We start from the raw sequence: 16612 nt of genomic DNA, 5'->3' as shown, positions 1-16612 counted from the left end.
GCATCCGTAATGCTAATACTGACCATTATAATGCATTATAAAGGGATCTATAGTGCATTATAGATAATAATAATGCATTCATAAAGCATTATGGCTATAATGTGTTATGCCTTTTGATAAGTACATTTTGATAAATATAATGCTTTATGAATGCATTATTATTTGCTATGAATGTGTTTATAAATGACTAAAAACATAGCGTTAAGTAAAGTATTACTGAATGTTGAATTATCTTTCATTCCAGGCATCTTCATCTACCCTTTGGATGAATGTTCAACAGTAGTAGGATTCGAAGCCATGATCTCTGACCAAATCATAACATTGCAGATCAAGGACAAGACCAAAATTGATGACTGTTACTTTGATTGCTGTTCGACTGCTAATGAAGCTGTTCAGAGTGGCACTGGTAAGGACATAATGGGATGTTTAAAATGAAGGGGTCAAATCAAGCAAAAAAACAAGAGTCAATGAAGAAATGTGATTCCTCATTGATTTTTGAATGACTGGTCATTTGAGTGCCCTTGAAGTTCACATGGCAAACAATTATGTGAAATGCATCATTGTACTATACAGGAATGCTGTAATAAGACAGAATATTATAGGAATGTTATAAGAATTCCGAGCCAGGAGCCAAAAGAGTCCTCTAAAAATTCAATTAGCTCCTATTTTTATTTGTTTCTTACAAAGTCAGGACTTATTGCTCATGCGATCAAATTAATTCAGCACGACATAGGCCTGGACTTAGCGCTACTAGCGTAGTGACAAATCTACCTAGCTAGCTGGGCTCCTGACTGACTTTTACAGTGCGAACAAGAACAAAGGTCACTGCAGTAACTATCAGACATAAATCATGTTTCCACTGCAGTTTCTTTCCAAAGCACCATCTAATTGCTTCAGAGTTTGGCAATGCAATTATGCTTGATCCTTTGCCGCAATAAATAAAATGATTGGCAAAAATGATAAGTTTGATCAATGGCTTCATTAGGATGGCATTTATTTGAATGTGATCCGGTCATAAGATGGTGCGCAAAGTGATTTTTCATGCTGATTCATGTTCCATCAATACTGTATTGTGTCTAGCCAGCATATAACTATCTGAAACAGGAGCTGGCAATGACTGCCAATACTGTGTGTCCATGTAGACTGCAAACGTGATGTATTTTTTTCACCTATTCAAGAATTCATGGTTTAACGATATATAAATATATAAATTCTACAAAAAAATGAGACAATGTGTAGCTAAATGGCTTTAAATCCTGTGGTCAGAAATGTAATTATTTCACCATTGGACCTTGAGCACGGCCCTGAACCCCAGCTGTTCAAGGGGTGCTGGGCACTGGCTGACCCAGTAAACTGACCTGAAAAACTTGCTGTCACCAGTATATAAATGCATGTCTGTATTCCTTATGGATAACAAGATGGGGTATGTCAAAACTACTCAGCTACCCCCAGGGAAGAGAAAAATGCCTTTGTTTGATTCTATATTTCTGTAGAATATAACCACAATAGGGCAATGTCACTAGGTAATAATACTGCAGTATAGGGTTTATTTAAGAAGCTGTTTAATAGAATAAAATGTTTCTTAATAGTAAGTTGTATTTTAAGCTGTTCAAATATTCCCAGCTTGCATTTTTGTACTGTCTAGTTTCAGAGGATTAAAATGAGGAATTTTGCACTTCCAGAAATGCCAATAATCAGTCTCAGAAATAAAATAGATGTTAGCTCATTGTTTCCTTACCCAGTTCTTGGGGGGGGGGGCCCTAGACAGTCCATGTTTTTGCTCCCTCCCAGCTCCCTTACAGACATTCCACATTAATGCTACTGGCAGCTGAGAGGGAGCAAAACTGTATGGGGTCCCAGAGGACCGGGTTGGGAAACACTGTTGGGTCAAAGTGTATGCATTTGGGTGTACTCATCTTCAATGTAATGGGTCGCCTTGCAGGCAGAATTATGCTGGATGAGGACCTGGAGCGGACGGTGCTGGTGGTTAACCTGGGCATCATACCTCCCTTAGAGACTGTCAACGTACTGGTCAGCACGTCCTCTGAGCTGCCCACTCTTCCCAATGGAGCCATCAGGGTCACCTCCCCACCTGCGTGTACTCCCAATGTCCAGAAGTCTGTCAGTGAGGAACACTGCTTCAGCCCAAGCCTAGCTAGAGTGTAAGGCGGTTTTTGTGGTGTATTAAACTGAGGTCTGAAAATCATGTCATCAATCATTACTACAGTTATTGATCTCTGCAATGCCTGCTTGTTGGTAAAACAAGACAGGGGTGTTGTTAGAGATTTTGGGTCCCATGAAGGTACTGTATATCATATTGGGTCCCATGAAGGTATATCATATTGGGTCCCATGAAGGTATATCATATTGGGCCCCATGAAGGTATATCATATTGGGCCCCATGAAGGTATATCATATTGGGCCCCATGAAGGTATATCATATTGGGCCCCATGAAGGTATATCATATTGGGTCCCATGAAGGTATATCATATTGGGCCCCATGAAGGTATATCATATTGGGTCCCATGAAGGTATATCATATTGGGCCCCATGAAGGTATATCATATTGGGTCCCATGAAGGTATATCATATTGGGCCCAATGAAGGTATATCATATTGGGCCCCATGAAGGTATATCATATTGGGTCCCATGAAGGTATATCATATTGGGTCCCATGAAGGTATATCATATTGGGCCCCATGAAGGTATATCATATTGGGTCCCATGAAGATATATCATATTGGGCCCCATGAAGGTATATCATATTGGGCCCCATGAAGGTACAGTATATCATATTGGGTCCCATGAAGGTATATCATATTGGGCCCAATGAGGGTATATCATATTGGGTCCCATGAAGGTATATCATATTGGGCCCCATGAAGGTATATCATATTGGGCCCCATGAAGGTATATCATATTGGGTCCCATGAAGGTATATCATATTGGGCCCCATGAAGGTATATCATATTGGGCCCCATGAAGGTATATCATATTGGGCCCCAACCTAGACCAAGTATATTATGTTCCAGATATTTTTAGGGCCCCTGTTGCTCAGAGGCCCTTGGAATCGTCTTATCTGCCCCCCTCCACCCACTTGCTGCCATTGCGTGCTGAGTAGTATATAAATATGTAAGATGCTCTGGAGAATAATAACTATGAATTTTCACTGAAAATCATTAGCTGAGGGAGATTTCTGTCTGCCTGGTGCGGCACTATAGCTAAAGCATGGAGATGAAAAGCAATGAGGGCTGGATGAAGGGACAACAGTGAAACAGATGAGCTGATTCATTAGAATAAAAAAGGAAATCAAATGCAAGGATCAATGGCTTCTGACAACAGATCTGGCTTTGTGCCCAGAAGGGACAGGCACCACTGCACCCTCAGCCCACATGACCAGACCCTGGCAAGCAGCCACCTCTGCCTGGCCTGGCTACTGGAGGAAGAGCAGCTCAATTCCATCGACTATGAGTTCAACTTTCGGCTGGAGATCCGGGGCCCTTGCCTGCTTGCCGGTCAGTGCCATCAGCCACTCCTCCCCTGGTGGATTTTAAGATCTTTCATTTGGAATTGCATTTCCTCTTGAGACTTGCAAAAAAGGTCATAGCAAAAAGAATGTTACAGCCTTCCTGTGCTTTAATTGATTGCATGCTGCGTATTCTGAAGAAGGCAGAGATTTGTTCTAAGTGCTAATTACTTAATGCAAGTCTGGCACCTTTAAGTACTTTATCACACATCAGGAGGGCAGGGGATAACTTGAGATCTAAAATGGGTCATGGATCTGCCTTTTCCTACACTCTCACCATTATTATTGTTTCAGCTACAAAGGCCTCTGAAGGTGACTGACATGCAAAACTCTTTGGCAGGTGTTGAAAGCCCAACTCACGCCATTCGGGCCGATGCAGAGGCTTCAGCCCGCTCTGCCACTAATGTTGTTGTGACTTTGGCAGACAAGTACACTTACGACTACCCTGTGGAGATCATCATCTACTTAAGTGGTGTGTATTCCCCAAGGTGCCTCAAAGCTATAGTCTATGGCTAATATAGAACCAACCAGATGCACAAACAGGCACTCAAAGTTGCACTTTGAATGCAGGGGTGGTGTTGTGGTTAGCACTGTTGCCTTATACCTCTGGGACCTGGGTTTGAGTCTCTGTTATGGCTCCATGTGTGGAGTTTGCGTGTTTTCTCTGTGGAGTTGCGTCTGGGTATTCCAGTTTCTCCTCACAGTCCAAAAACAAGCTAAATTGAATTGGATTTATGAAATTGCCTGTAGGTGTGCATATATGACTGAATGGTATGTAGGTGTGCCCTGCAGTGTGTGGTGCCTTATCCCGGGTTGTTCTTTGCCTTGTGCCCATAGGCTCTGGACCTACATTGATCCTAAATAGGACATATAGTTACAGAAGATTAACTAGAAAGTTTCACATTATCTTTGGTCGGAAATGTGCTGATTAAATCCACAAACAAATAAAATAATTGATCCTACTGCCTTTATTTTTGTGGTCTCCCAAATGTAGATTTAAGAAATGTTCTGGAGCTGTTCCCTGTTATCACTGCTCACTTACTGCCACTTACTGCCCCCCCCCCCCCCCTTCTGTCTCTGCTGTTGCATCAAGTGTTGAGTCCTTAGAGGGCCGTGTGAGCCCAAAATGGTCCTTCACCTCCCATGCTGTCTGTGCCTGAAGGTGGGCATGTGGTCAGAAAAAAAAAACCAATCCCACATTGGCAGCAATCCAGTCAGTGGCCCATGTAGCGCCATCCGAAAATGGCACAGGCCCCCACCAGCACGCGGCATGACCAGAGGGATTGTGGTTAATTGGGCTTGAAGCCCATCAGGAGTACATACATTGCAGTTGAGACTGTGGCTGACATAAAACCGTGTTGATTCTACGAAAATTATCGCGGCTGGATTAAAAACTTTGTGAATAACACATTTTCTGTTAAACAAGACAAAACAAGCAGACTGTCTGGTGGAACGCTTAGCTACCTTTTGTTGTGCTATAAATACAAAAGTAAAAATGACTGCTGAATATGACTAGGAAATAACAAAAATTATTAATACATTTTTAATACAACCAAAATAAATGCACAAATGGCAAAATGGAATATGAGCGTTAATGGTTGAATCAATGAATGGACAGTGAATAGTTACAAAAGAGTCATAAAACTGAAGTAGTTTGATGGTCCTACTCCAGCTTATTATATTACCTTGTCATTATACAGCTTAGATTACTAATCGCAATTAGACGTCAGAACAGTCTAATCGCGCCTATTTTATGTTTCCAGAGCCACACGTACCGCATGTTCTGATTGAGGACGGCGACATGACGCTTGAGGAATATGACGAGCACCTAAAAGGCAGGAGTGACTTCATCAAAGGCACCAAGAAGGACTCCAGCAATGAGAAGAAAGTGGGTCCCAGCTCTATTTAGTTTAATCAGAGGCGGAAAGTTCAGGTTCAGAAAGTACAAATCCAGGGCAGGATTTTGTTTCCACCCACCAGTCGAGCATAAAGAGTCACTTTCACAGAGAACTCAACTTGGTTGAAACAAACCCTTGGTGTAGATTTGTACTTTCTTGACGTGGGCCCATATTCACAAAGCATCTTAAGACTAAAAGAAGCTCCTAACTTGCTGATTTAGTAGAAACGGCATGTCAGTCCTAAATGTAGGACTCCTCATTTTTATGACAAAGAGTAATTCACAAAACCCCTTAGTGCCACAAGTAGCCCCTAGGTGTGGGAGTACTAAAAAGTAGTCGAGAGGACTCCTAAGTCACTAAGACCAATTCACAAACAGTCAGCAAATATGACTGCTGTCAGTTCATGGGGGGGAAACTGGGAAATACAGTGGAAACTGCTTATAGTGATCATTATAACCATTTTTTTCTTTTTTCATGTCTCAGGCAGATTACCATCTGATTGACATTTGTATATTGATTGATTTGTGATTTTATTTTTTTGCCCAGGTCCCTTCGGGGGCTCCTCATTCAGAAGCTCTGTGTATAGTACTCTTAGTGACTAGATAACGTGCTTTGTGAATACGGGCCATGAACTTTCCACTTCTCTGTTTAATTATATATTTCCAATTTCAGCGTTACTTTCAAAAAGCCTTGTTTTGAAATTGAACAAAAACTGTTCTTAAATTAATAATAATAAAAAAAAACTAATTATGAAATTAATTTAAAAAATTACAAACTGATACTGTAACCAATAGGAAATTCGTTGTTTATCAATTGCATGGGCAATACCTATAAATATATAAACATATCATCTGTCATTTTTTTATCGTGATATATGCATTTTAGTTCATAATCTCACACTATTTTACGAACATAATTTCTTTGAAGTGTGTTGTGATATGCATAACTTTTCTACGGCCAAATACGTCCTATCAGGAAGTGAGAGAACTTCTAGCTGACAGTAAGTAATGTTTCTATGGAAACCATAAAAAATAGATTTTCAAAACAGCTTGTTACCTTAACACAGACAAATGAAAATGCTTTCTTTTCTCTTCAATCCTGAGGCATAAATAAAAAATATATGGTAATTTTATTTAATATCGTTTTTATTATGTATCATTTTCTTGTGATGGAGTATATCTAAAGGCAACAAATCAGAATTTACAACAGTCTCTCCTCCTCCCTTGTGGCTGAATTTATGGTAGGTGGAGATTCTCCGCAAACGACTCCATAAAGATATCCTCCACAACCCTGTGGTCATGCTCAACTTTTGCCCCGACCTCACGACTGTGACCTCTGATTTGAGGAGGGTACAGGGGGAGTTCATCTTCCTGATTGACCGCAGCGGCAGCATGAGTGGGATGAATATCAGCCGTGTGAGGGTAAGGATATGGGGATTACGACTCTCTTTTTTATGCTTGTTGGAGATTTTTCAAGCCTATTGAAGAGGCAGCGTAAGTTCAAGTCAAGGTTGTTACAATTGTATGCCATGAACATGAACAATGACCAAATTTGGAGAGATGAAAATAAAGAAAATCCCATATATGGTCACAGTGGTGTTGTTTCCTGCTGACACAAACTGAAAGCACAGAATATGAACTTATCTTAATCAACCAATACACTTGCTTTTTTTCACTAGAGTTGTCAGTGTTGCTAGTTTGGTCTTGGTGCATAAGCTGATGCTGATTATGGAATGACACCCCTTCTCTGGCACTGATGAAAGCATTTTCACACCATGAGACCTAGAAGCGGAGTCCAAATTTACGATGCACATATGCTTAATGGCTTAGGGTGGCTAAGAGTGGATTTCTCTGGTACATGGATATCATTTAGAAATTTTGGGTTATATATGTTACATATATATATTAATTCTTCTACCTTAAGGAATTAACAGATAAATGGTTACATGCTAATAATTTGTAAAACTCAGAGAAAGAAATGCAGATATTCTGGACACCTGTATTGTTGTGCGTTATTGTTAATGCTTTTCCATCCTGGCACAATACTGATGACTAGCCAGTAATTATGACTGAATTGCACAACAAGGTGCCAAGTACTTTGGAGAAAGTACAATTCAATTTCCTTAAGAACAGTGTGCATTTTGCAATGTGCTTAGTGCTTTTCTCAGAACTCTTGGACTACTGCCAGTGGGTGGTCTGCTTCATTCCAGAGACTCGTTTTTCATCAACAGTCAAATTAGATGCCTTTTGTCTTCTTGTTAAGAGGGGAATTATAAAACTGCAGCACAGGGCTTCTCAAACTTTTTGATCGAATTAAAGTGCCACATGAGATTTTTGTTCAAAGACCATTTTCAATTACAAAATAGCATTTTGTGAACATTCATTTTTGATTTATTTTTTTACTTAAATTATTGCTAATTATTATGGCTTTCGATATTAGACATCAATAAATAATAATAATTGGAACTTAATGTAAAGACTGGTATAACATTAGCTGCTTGTTTCCACTCTGTTATGGGAGGAATTAGGATGAGTGATGTGTGTGAAATGTTTGGTGGATATACATTGTGTTTTTGTACTTCAAACCATGTTAAGCGTTTTTTTACGTTAACCATATTGATCTATGAGGTGCATTATCGATTGGGTCTGGATTAACTCGCGGATACGTTCACATCCGAACCACGGTCTGCATTTCGAGAACCCCTGCCCTAGGGCTTAGAACATGGTATATTATGAACATTTGTGAAGGAAAATTAAAGGGAATAATGAAAAGCGATAAATTAAGCCTATATAGTACTGTATACATTTCTATTCAGTCATCAGTGTGTTGCTGCATGGGACAAGTTTTATTCTCATAAATTATTTTAATATTAAATAATCATTGTTGTATATAATTACATATTGCTAAGAAAGGGTCAGAAGTTGTGTACCCTTCAGTTATAAATGTGACATGAACATTGTGTAAACATTAACAAGGTAAGACTTGAAGATGATGGTTCACAACTTGGTAGATCTTCAGACAGATCTCCAATCAAGGGGCTAACAGCAAAGAGCAAAATACAGACTTTCTACCATGTAAATCCAACTTAAGAGAGTGATAGTCTGGTTCCTGCTGCTGTCACCTTTCCCCAAAGTGCCCACTGATGTGCAAAATGATGACGTCAGAGTCACTCACTCTTGCATGGCGACCAACTTGAGGGTCACTCATAATTGTAATTAACCTGTCTGGTGTGCAGTGGGGCCAATATTCTCACTATACTCATCCGTCGCTAATGGGCACTAAAGTACCATAGCCCACAGGAGTCTGCCCAAAGGAGTCTGCCCACAGGAGTCTGCCCACAGGAGCCTGCCCACAGGAGTCTGCCCACAGGAGCCTGCCCACAGGAGTCTGCCCACAGGAGTCTGCCCACAGGAGCCTGCCCACAGGAGTCTGCCCGCAGGAGTCTGCCCACAGGAGCCTGCCCACAGGAGCCTGCCCACAGGAGTCTGCCCACAGGAGCCTGCCCACAGGAGTCTGCCCACAGGAGCCTGCCCACAGGAGCCTGCCCACAGGAGTCTGCCCACAGGAGTCTGCCCACAGGAGCCTGCCCACAGGAGTCTGCCCACAGGAGTCTGCCCACAGGAGCCTGCCCACAGGAGCCTGCCCACAGGAGTCTGCCCACAGGAGTCTGCCCACAGGAGCCTGCCCACAGGAGTCTGCCCACAGGAGTCTGCCCACAGGAGTCTGCCCACACTTCGTTCTGCGGTTTATCCGCCACTGGAGAGACAGACTCCACTGATGGCTCCTTAGCATGAGTCATATCTATTTTGGAGATTTCGTAGACATAAAAAGGTCTGGCACGATTGTGAGCAAGCACACGCTTGTTGCCTCGCCTTTTGAGTGAGGCATGTGTCTTTTGTCTTCCTTTAACCTTTTACTTGGAAGCCGGACTTTGCTTAACCGTGTTTGCTTAACCCTGTGCTCCTTTAGGACGCCATGGTGGTGATACTGAAGAGCCTCATTCCAGCCTGCTTATTCAACATCATAGGCTTTGGCTCCACATTCAAATCTCTGTTTCCATCTAGCCAAGTGTATGGTGAGGTAAGTAACTGCACCCTGGTGTCCATCACTGACATCTGCGTGTCTCCGAGCTATAAATAAGCGAAGGACTCAGGGCATTTCATTGCTAATACGACTGATTTCACATGAACATTTTTAATAGTCCTAGACTTGTTTTTCTTTGAAAGGTATTACATATTTAATGCCAATCTCAGGCTTGGTCAAGTTTTCCTTTGTAGTAATAATAAAAGTAATAACACAATAATAAAATAATAAAAATGTAAATCAAAATGTTCATTAAGATTAAAACAAGTTAAAATGAATGAATAGGCATAATATGTATCATTATGTATGTAATTTCTTTATTTCTGTGAAATATTTTTATATTTTTATATTTTCATGAGAAATAATTCAATAAGATGATTTTCAAGAAAGCTGTAGGCTTCTGCATACAGTCCAATCTCCCAAATTCAGTAGCTTGCAAAAGTATTCAGACCATTGAACAGTTCTGTCATTTTGCTGAATTCTGACATAATTCTGTGTTGTACGTTTATTTCCAAACACCAAAGCATAGTATTATAATGTTCATATGGTGTTGTTTATGTTACAAGCTATTCTTAGGAAAAATAAGCAAACTGCTGTGGTTTGCACGCTGGCACAGCGAGAAGTAGTGTGTCTTCACACCTCCACGGTTGGTGGAGGACGTTTGTGTAAGAGTTTAGTACTCATTTTGAGGAAGCTCTACGTTTACACAGGTGAAAATAAGCCGTCGTGCAACTGGTCTCGACCCGTGAATAATTACAACACCTGTTACACATTCTGGATGACCAACCAGTTACGGAATAATTATTCAGGTTGCGAATATGAAGGCTAGCTGTGAAAGTGAAGACTAAAGAACATACCAAAAAAGTTACAGATAAAGTAAAACAGATGCATAAAAAACTGAAGGGTGCAAAACCAAGTGAATCCAAGTGTTTGAATGGCGCAGTGGGCACTGGTGGTTCGGTTATCGGGAAGTGGAAGCCACATAAAATCATCCAGACGCTACTTAGAAAAGACTGTCCCTCAAAACTCAGAAGGTGAGAAGGCGATGTGGATCAGTGGGTTTGGTGCCTGTGATTGGGAAGCTGCTGGTTCAAATATTAAATGGAGGAATGATTGAATATGTATGCAGACAGCATATTTCAGTTTGTAGTGTAACCTTTTTTCGCATAAAGCAATATCATATTAAATTTAGTGTTTCGATGCTTCAAAATAAAATATGATGTAGTAGGTCAACAGTCTCGATATTTCCGCAAGGCGCTGTGCATTAATATGCGTATTCTGCATTCTAAATTTTTTTCTGCATAATGGTGCAGGAGACACTTGCCGTTGCCTGTGAACACATCAGGCAGATGCGAGCTGACATGGGCGGGACCAACATTCTGGCTCCTCTCAGCTGGATCCTCAGGCAGCCTCTGCACCGGGGTCACCCCCGTCTGCTTTTCCTGCTGACCGACGGCGCGGTCAGCAACACGGGGAGTGTCATGGAGCTGGTCCGCAGCCGTGCCCGATTCACCAGGTGTGCCGCGGCTTTCTCGCCATCCGCCATGCGCTAATCTCCACCTGAATCGTGACACGCTGCTATACTAACCCCGCTTCATGCTTTCATTTAATCCATATTTTTAAGTGTTATGCACATTCCGTTAAAAAATGTCTGTTCATCTGCATCAGTATGTCATTTAACCCGATTCGGCAGGCTTATTGTAAGGCACATTGTGCTTGTCGCTCTGCAGCAGACATAAGCACCTCGAGGGGCACCAGGAATAATAGGTAAAAGCTATTATGTGAGGCCAACATTTTTGAATAACAAAAGAAGCACTCAGGTTAAGATGGGGAAGAGGACCAGGATGATGCGGGGATTCAGCAGCGTAGTTTATGTGAATAGGGATGAATTCAACATGTCTGGAAAAATATTCCTCCACATGCTTTATGAGCCTGGGGACTGTGGACTATGTTTAAAACCTCAGTTGCTGCTGCCGCTGCAATGCACTCCGGCCAGAGTACAGTCAGTGCCCTAACAGGTTCATGCAGTAGAGTAGTTGATGGTTCCTTAAACTGAAGGTTTGGAGCTCAGGTCCACTGATGGCCCTCTGCTTTAGGGTATGGCTCAGTGGTTTAAGCCTTGGGAAGATCGAATGCCCTTCCATGGCAGTGTAGTTGCATGGGGTCCTTAAGAAAGGTCCTTAACACCTCAAAGTGCTCCAGGGGCACCGAGTAAATGGCTGTCCCTGCATTCGGATCCCAAGCTTTCCGGTCAAATGTACATATATATATGTGTGGTTATGTCTCAAATGGCAATGACATATAAAGCATCATTTCAGTGGTGAGGAAAGAAGGTGGTCTTCAGGGCAATGCTCGCATGGGTCTTCTGAGACAGCTGAAAGGTACCGACAGGCTTGCAGGGCTACAGCAAGGTCAACCAAGAAGGCTGAAGCTGATGCATGGGAGAAGTTTGGCGATACCGTAGAGACTGAAGCTGATGCATGGGAGAAGTTTGGCGATACCGTAGAGACTGAAGCTGATGCACGGGAGAAGTTTGGCGATACCGTAGAGACTGAAGCTGATGCACGGGAGAAGTTTGGCGATACCGTAGAGACTGAAGCTGATGCACGGGAGAAGTTTGGCGATACCGTAGAGACTGAAGCTGATGCACGGGAGAAGTTTGGCGATACCGTAGAGACTGAAGCTGATGCACGGGAGAAGGTTGGCGATACCGTAGAGACTGAAGCTGATGCATGGGAGAAGTTTGGCGATACCTTAGAGAAAGAATATCATGTGGCACCAAGAAAGCTGTTTCATGTTTCTGGAAGGGGAGACAAGTTATGTACCTCAGAAATTATGTACAGCTGAAGCTTTCTGGAGACATTATGATGTTGTTATGGTGGTCAAAGGTCTCCGTAGTACAATGGCTAGATAATGAGAGTGCTGGTTGAGGGTGACATGGTTGATGTGCCTTATAAATGGAAGGTAAAAGTACCTTTGGACTGATGAAGAAGATTGGCAATCCCTATTTTTAAAAAGCTCTTGTGCTACAAGAGCAAACTGCTCAAGATCCTTTGGAAAGCTAGCTCTTCTCCCTCCCACTGTTTTGTGAGGGTTACATAAGAACATAAGAAATTTACAAACGAGAGGAGGCCATTCGGCGCATCCGACTCTTTTGGGGAGAACTTAACTAATAGTTCAGAGTTGTTAAAATCTTATTTAGCTCTGATTTAAAGGAACCCAGGGTTTTAGCTTGCGCTACGCTAACAAGAAGACTATTCCATACTCTAACTACACGCTGTGTAAAGAAGTGCTTTCTCAAATTAATTTTAAAATGTTCTCCTGCTAATTTCCACGAGATCTAATATTTAAACTAATATTGAAATAGCCATTTGGCTGAACAGCATCCAGACCTGTTAGAATCTTATATCCTCTTGAGACCCAAGGAAAAAAGTATCCTTCAGTTTTAGGTTAATTGTGATTTTCTATGTCTTTGGAGGAAATAAGACATCTTTTTTCAAATTTATTTTTATTTTTAATTTCACAGCATGTCCTCTTTAGTGTACAACAGGAATAAATATGTTTCCTTACATCAGTGAAAAGATAGATGCAAAAACAAAATGTCCACTACAATGGACATAAATGAATGGGTGGGGTCTCAGGAGGATATACCTGGATCATGACCCCCTTAGTCTCCTTTGCTTGAGGCTAAACAGATTCAGCTCAGCTAACCTCTCCTCATAAGACAGGGTTAGTGTGCTAACACAGACTACATGTGGTTTGTGGATGAGGCATATAACTATGTAGGGAGCCGCCCACTCACCCAACGACGGAATCTAATTGGACAGCCGAAGACTCTGCATGTGTGTAGGTCTTTCCAAGAGCACCTGAAAAATTACTTACCCTTTCAAGCAAAATCTAACCAAATCTGCCTCAAATTTAATTAAAGATTTATTTTAAAAATCTTCTAGTCATTACATTTCTGTTATTCAGATTACTTCTGGGCTTTCCTTACTAATGCTTAACTTTCAGTTGTTCCGGGTGGTTTATATAACGCCTCGGAGCTTCAGTCAGTACAACTGTAACTCAGTGGTCAACTCAGAGGCTGCACAATAGTTTTACACGATACTTTTACACGATACTTTTACACGATACTTTTACACGATACTTTTACACGATAGTTGCCATAGCTCAGGCTTATAGGACCTGTGCGGCCTGTGACCTTACAACCACCCCAGTGGGCACAGCACATGTAATACACATGGATTTTGTTGTCGATATTTGGTGAAGTGGTGGATTTTCACCGGATAACCACGTAGTTTTTATGTGATTAATAGGCATGTGGAAAAGATGTGGAAAAAATTTACGTGGGGTCCATGTGGAGTTTTAGATCCCACTATCAGTGTTTGCCTACTGAACGTGGAACTGATAATAATCTAACTTTAGATACACTCTCAGTTAAAACAGGAATAAATATTTCACCTGTTATTTCATAAATGTGATAGTCATAGTATGAGTTTATCAATTAACATTAAAACATCTAACTACCAAAAATGTCTTTACTGAAAAAAGTTATTTTGCTCAACAAGCATTATTCATGAGAATGGATATATTTTACACAATAAAACAGGCTTTTTAGATTTACTTAAAATGTAGTAGTAGTAGTAGTAGTATGTTGAACACAAAACCGGGACTAAAAACTTAACTCAGTCACACATAAAGTGAAAGAATAATTTTGAATAATGTCAATAAATCTTTACATTTGTTTATGGTAACAAATATTTTCTAGTTAAGTTTATGGAAAAAAAAACCTCTTTAGTTAAAGCCCTGATGCACACTGATGGAATAAAGCAACGTAGGAGTTTGGAAGTAGCAACTCAGAATCTCATCTTATATGCATCTATTCCCTTTCTTGGGTGTTATTTAGACTGAAAAATGCACCAAAGCATAAAAGGAAGGCAGGAGTTGCTTTAAAGAATGTTATTCTAGCCCTTGTAATAGTGTAAATTAGCATGGTGGTATGCTATTCAGTCCCTAAATGGATGTAGTAAGAGTCACGTCCTCAACCTTGGCACAACTTTGAAGTTATTTTGAGTGTGTTTTGGCCACTGGCAAGCATGCATCTTGCTTCCACTCCTGTTTGTCATTTTCATGGATAGGGTATCATTGCTGTCAAGTGTCAGGGGCTAGAGGTGACATCCTTGCTGTTTGCGGATGATTTTATTTCTTTGGAATCATCTGGCCAAGACCTCCAGCAGGCACATGAGTGATCTGATTCTGAGCGTGAACTGGTGGGGATGAAAATCAGCTCTTTGGAAAAGAGTGGATTGTACCTTCCAGGTTTGGGGGTGGGGGGGGGGGGAGTCTGCCTTTAGTGAAGGAGTTTAATGACCTCAGGAGCTTCTTCACACGCTAAGAGTGAATGTAAGATTGACAGATTGATCAATTTGATGGCCTCAGTTATTCAGGTAGTGAGCAGGTCCATGGCTGTGATATTGGTGCTGGTGACCCTGAGCAGGAGAAGCAGTTTGATGATAATGTTGCAATTTGGTACCAAGGGAAGCCACCATGGATTTTTAGTCACTGCTTGTTTGTTTATTTGTTATTTTTGTCATTTAACATTATATACTGTATTGCTCATCTTTTGCCAGTGTTCATACTGCTACAAGAGAACAGCTCCTTTCAGTTAGACTCACAGTAGAATTGATTTTTTTCTAAGCATCAATTTTCCAAACGTATTACTGAAAAAGCTGCCAACGCACACTAAAACTTGTAAGCAGGACAAGAATACTGTGCAGCAGAGAAGGTGAGGGAAGCTTGCCAGCTCTCTTTGGAGGTTAGCAAGACGTGGCTTGTGTGCATTACTTTCCGGCTTGTTCCTCTCCGGTGTGTGATCACTCGGCCACAAATGGACATCTGCTTCCTGCTTCACGCGAACATGGTTACACACCTCTGTTGCAGATTTGCCAGTATGAGCTCCATCTGCCAAGCTGCAGGACAAAAAGAGCCACAACAAACATCAGGTCACCAGGTCACCCCTTGTTCCAGAAATTCAGTTCTGGGAAACTCCCCCGGCTACGAGAAACATAAAATCCCGGCACTTGATCAGCTGTATCCCCACGTCTCATGTCTTTGCATGGCCTCCTAGCCTCTATACACTTCTATCAGCCTCTGATGTGCAAAGTAACAATTATAAAGTCTGAAGTGTACAATTTATGTATCTATTTCATTCCCAAAAAACCACCGTAAAGCTAAAATCCATTTACATTGTTTTAAATGGGAGAAGCAAAAAGAACCAACCAAAAAAAATGACCCAAACAATTTTCCAAATATCAATAGAACAATCTACGAAAATAACCTTATAGAGGGTGGCCCACATGCATTAGGGGGCTGAGGTGTCCACCTCAGGGGTCCAGGGAGTTATATTGGCTGGTTTTGATTTTTGGGGGGGTTACAACCCACCTATAATTTATACCCAATTACCACACATCAGTTCTATTTGTTAATAGAACCTGAAGTAGATATCAAGATGAAGGCTGACTAAAAGTACAATAAAATGTGTTGGGGAAATGCAAGCATAGAACAAAGACTGCAAACTTGTATCGGTGTTCATCGTTTACCTCACTCATACATACACCTAATGTATTCCAAAACGCAAGACCCATTATGATGAAAAAACTGTAAATATAGAGATTGCTGCACTATAAATTTGGACTACTCACAATTTGCTGCAACAAGCCCATTCTTAATTATTTTACTCCTTCTATGAGTTAGTCTTATTTATAGAGAGGAACATCTCATTGCAAACCACCCCATTCCTCTTCTTGTACCTACTGTACGTCACCCCTTATCAATTTTGTGTACCTGCATTTGATCTTAGTGTGCATTGCATGTTTCATGTTCTTACTAGATTCACTGTTACTGTATGCGCACCACATGTTCTTCCTGTACAGCACCAAACAAAATAATGTAATAATGTAATGTCTCTGTTGGAAAAAGCTGATCCTTATGATGATTAATAATGACAGTAGGGCTTAAGTGTATATATTGTTTACCCTCACTGGACATGAACATGACAGACTGGTGTGTCGAACAAGTTCTAGATTGTGAAATATAATTGACAA

At 41.1% G+C, this 16612-nt stretch overlaps 1 protein-coding gene across 3 annotated transcripts in view; it reads left to right on the top strand.

Annotated features, from left to right (window-relative positions):
• Positions 1-16612, top strand: part of vwa5b1 (von Willebrand factor A domain containing 5B1) — a 41511-nt gene that overhangs the window by 4959 nt on the left and 19940 nt on the right. For all 3 annotated transcript variants that reach the window (XM_072713611.1, XM_023834825.2, XM_023834823.2), the window contains 8 exons: positions 245-406; positions 1943-2162; positions 3363-3517; positions 3869-4000; positions 5292-5416; positions 6671-6847; positions 9396-9506; positions 10823-11025. In XM_072713611.1, coding sequence (XP_072569712.1) covers positions 245-406; positions 1943-2162; positions 3363-3517; positions 3869-4000; positions 5292-5416; positions 6671-6847; positions 9396-9506; positions 10823-11025 — 1285 coding nt within the window. The remainder of the gene's footprint in view (positions 1-244; positions 407-1942; positions 2163-3362; positions 3518-3868; positions 4001-5291; positions 5417-6670; positions 6848-9395; positions 9507-10822; positions 11026-16612) is intronic.

Source organism: Paramormyrops kingsleyae, chromosome 6 (assembly GCF_048594095.1).
Source record: "Paramormyrops kingsleyae isolate MSU_618 chromosome 6, PKINGS_0.4, whole genome shotgun sequence".
Classification (NCBI taxonomy): domain Eukaryota; kingdom Metazoa; phylum Chordata; class Actinopteri; order Osteoglossiformes; family Mormyridae; genus Paramormyrops; species Paramormyrops kingsleyae.
The sequence above is the reverse complement of the archived record's forward strand: the minus strand, read 5'-3'. Positions and strand labels throughout refer to the sequence as shown.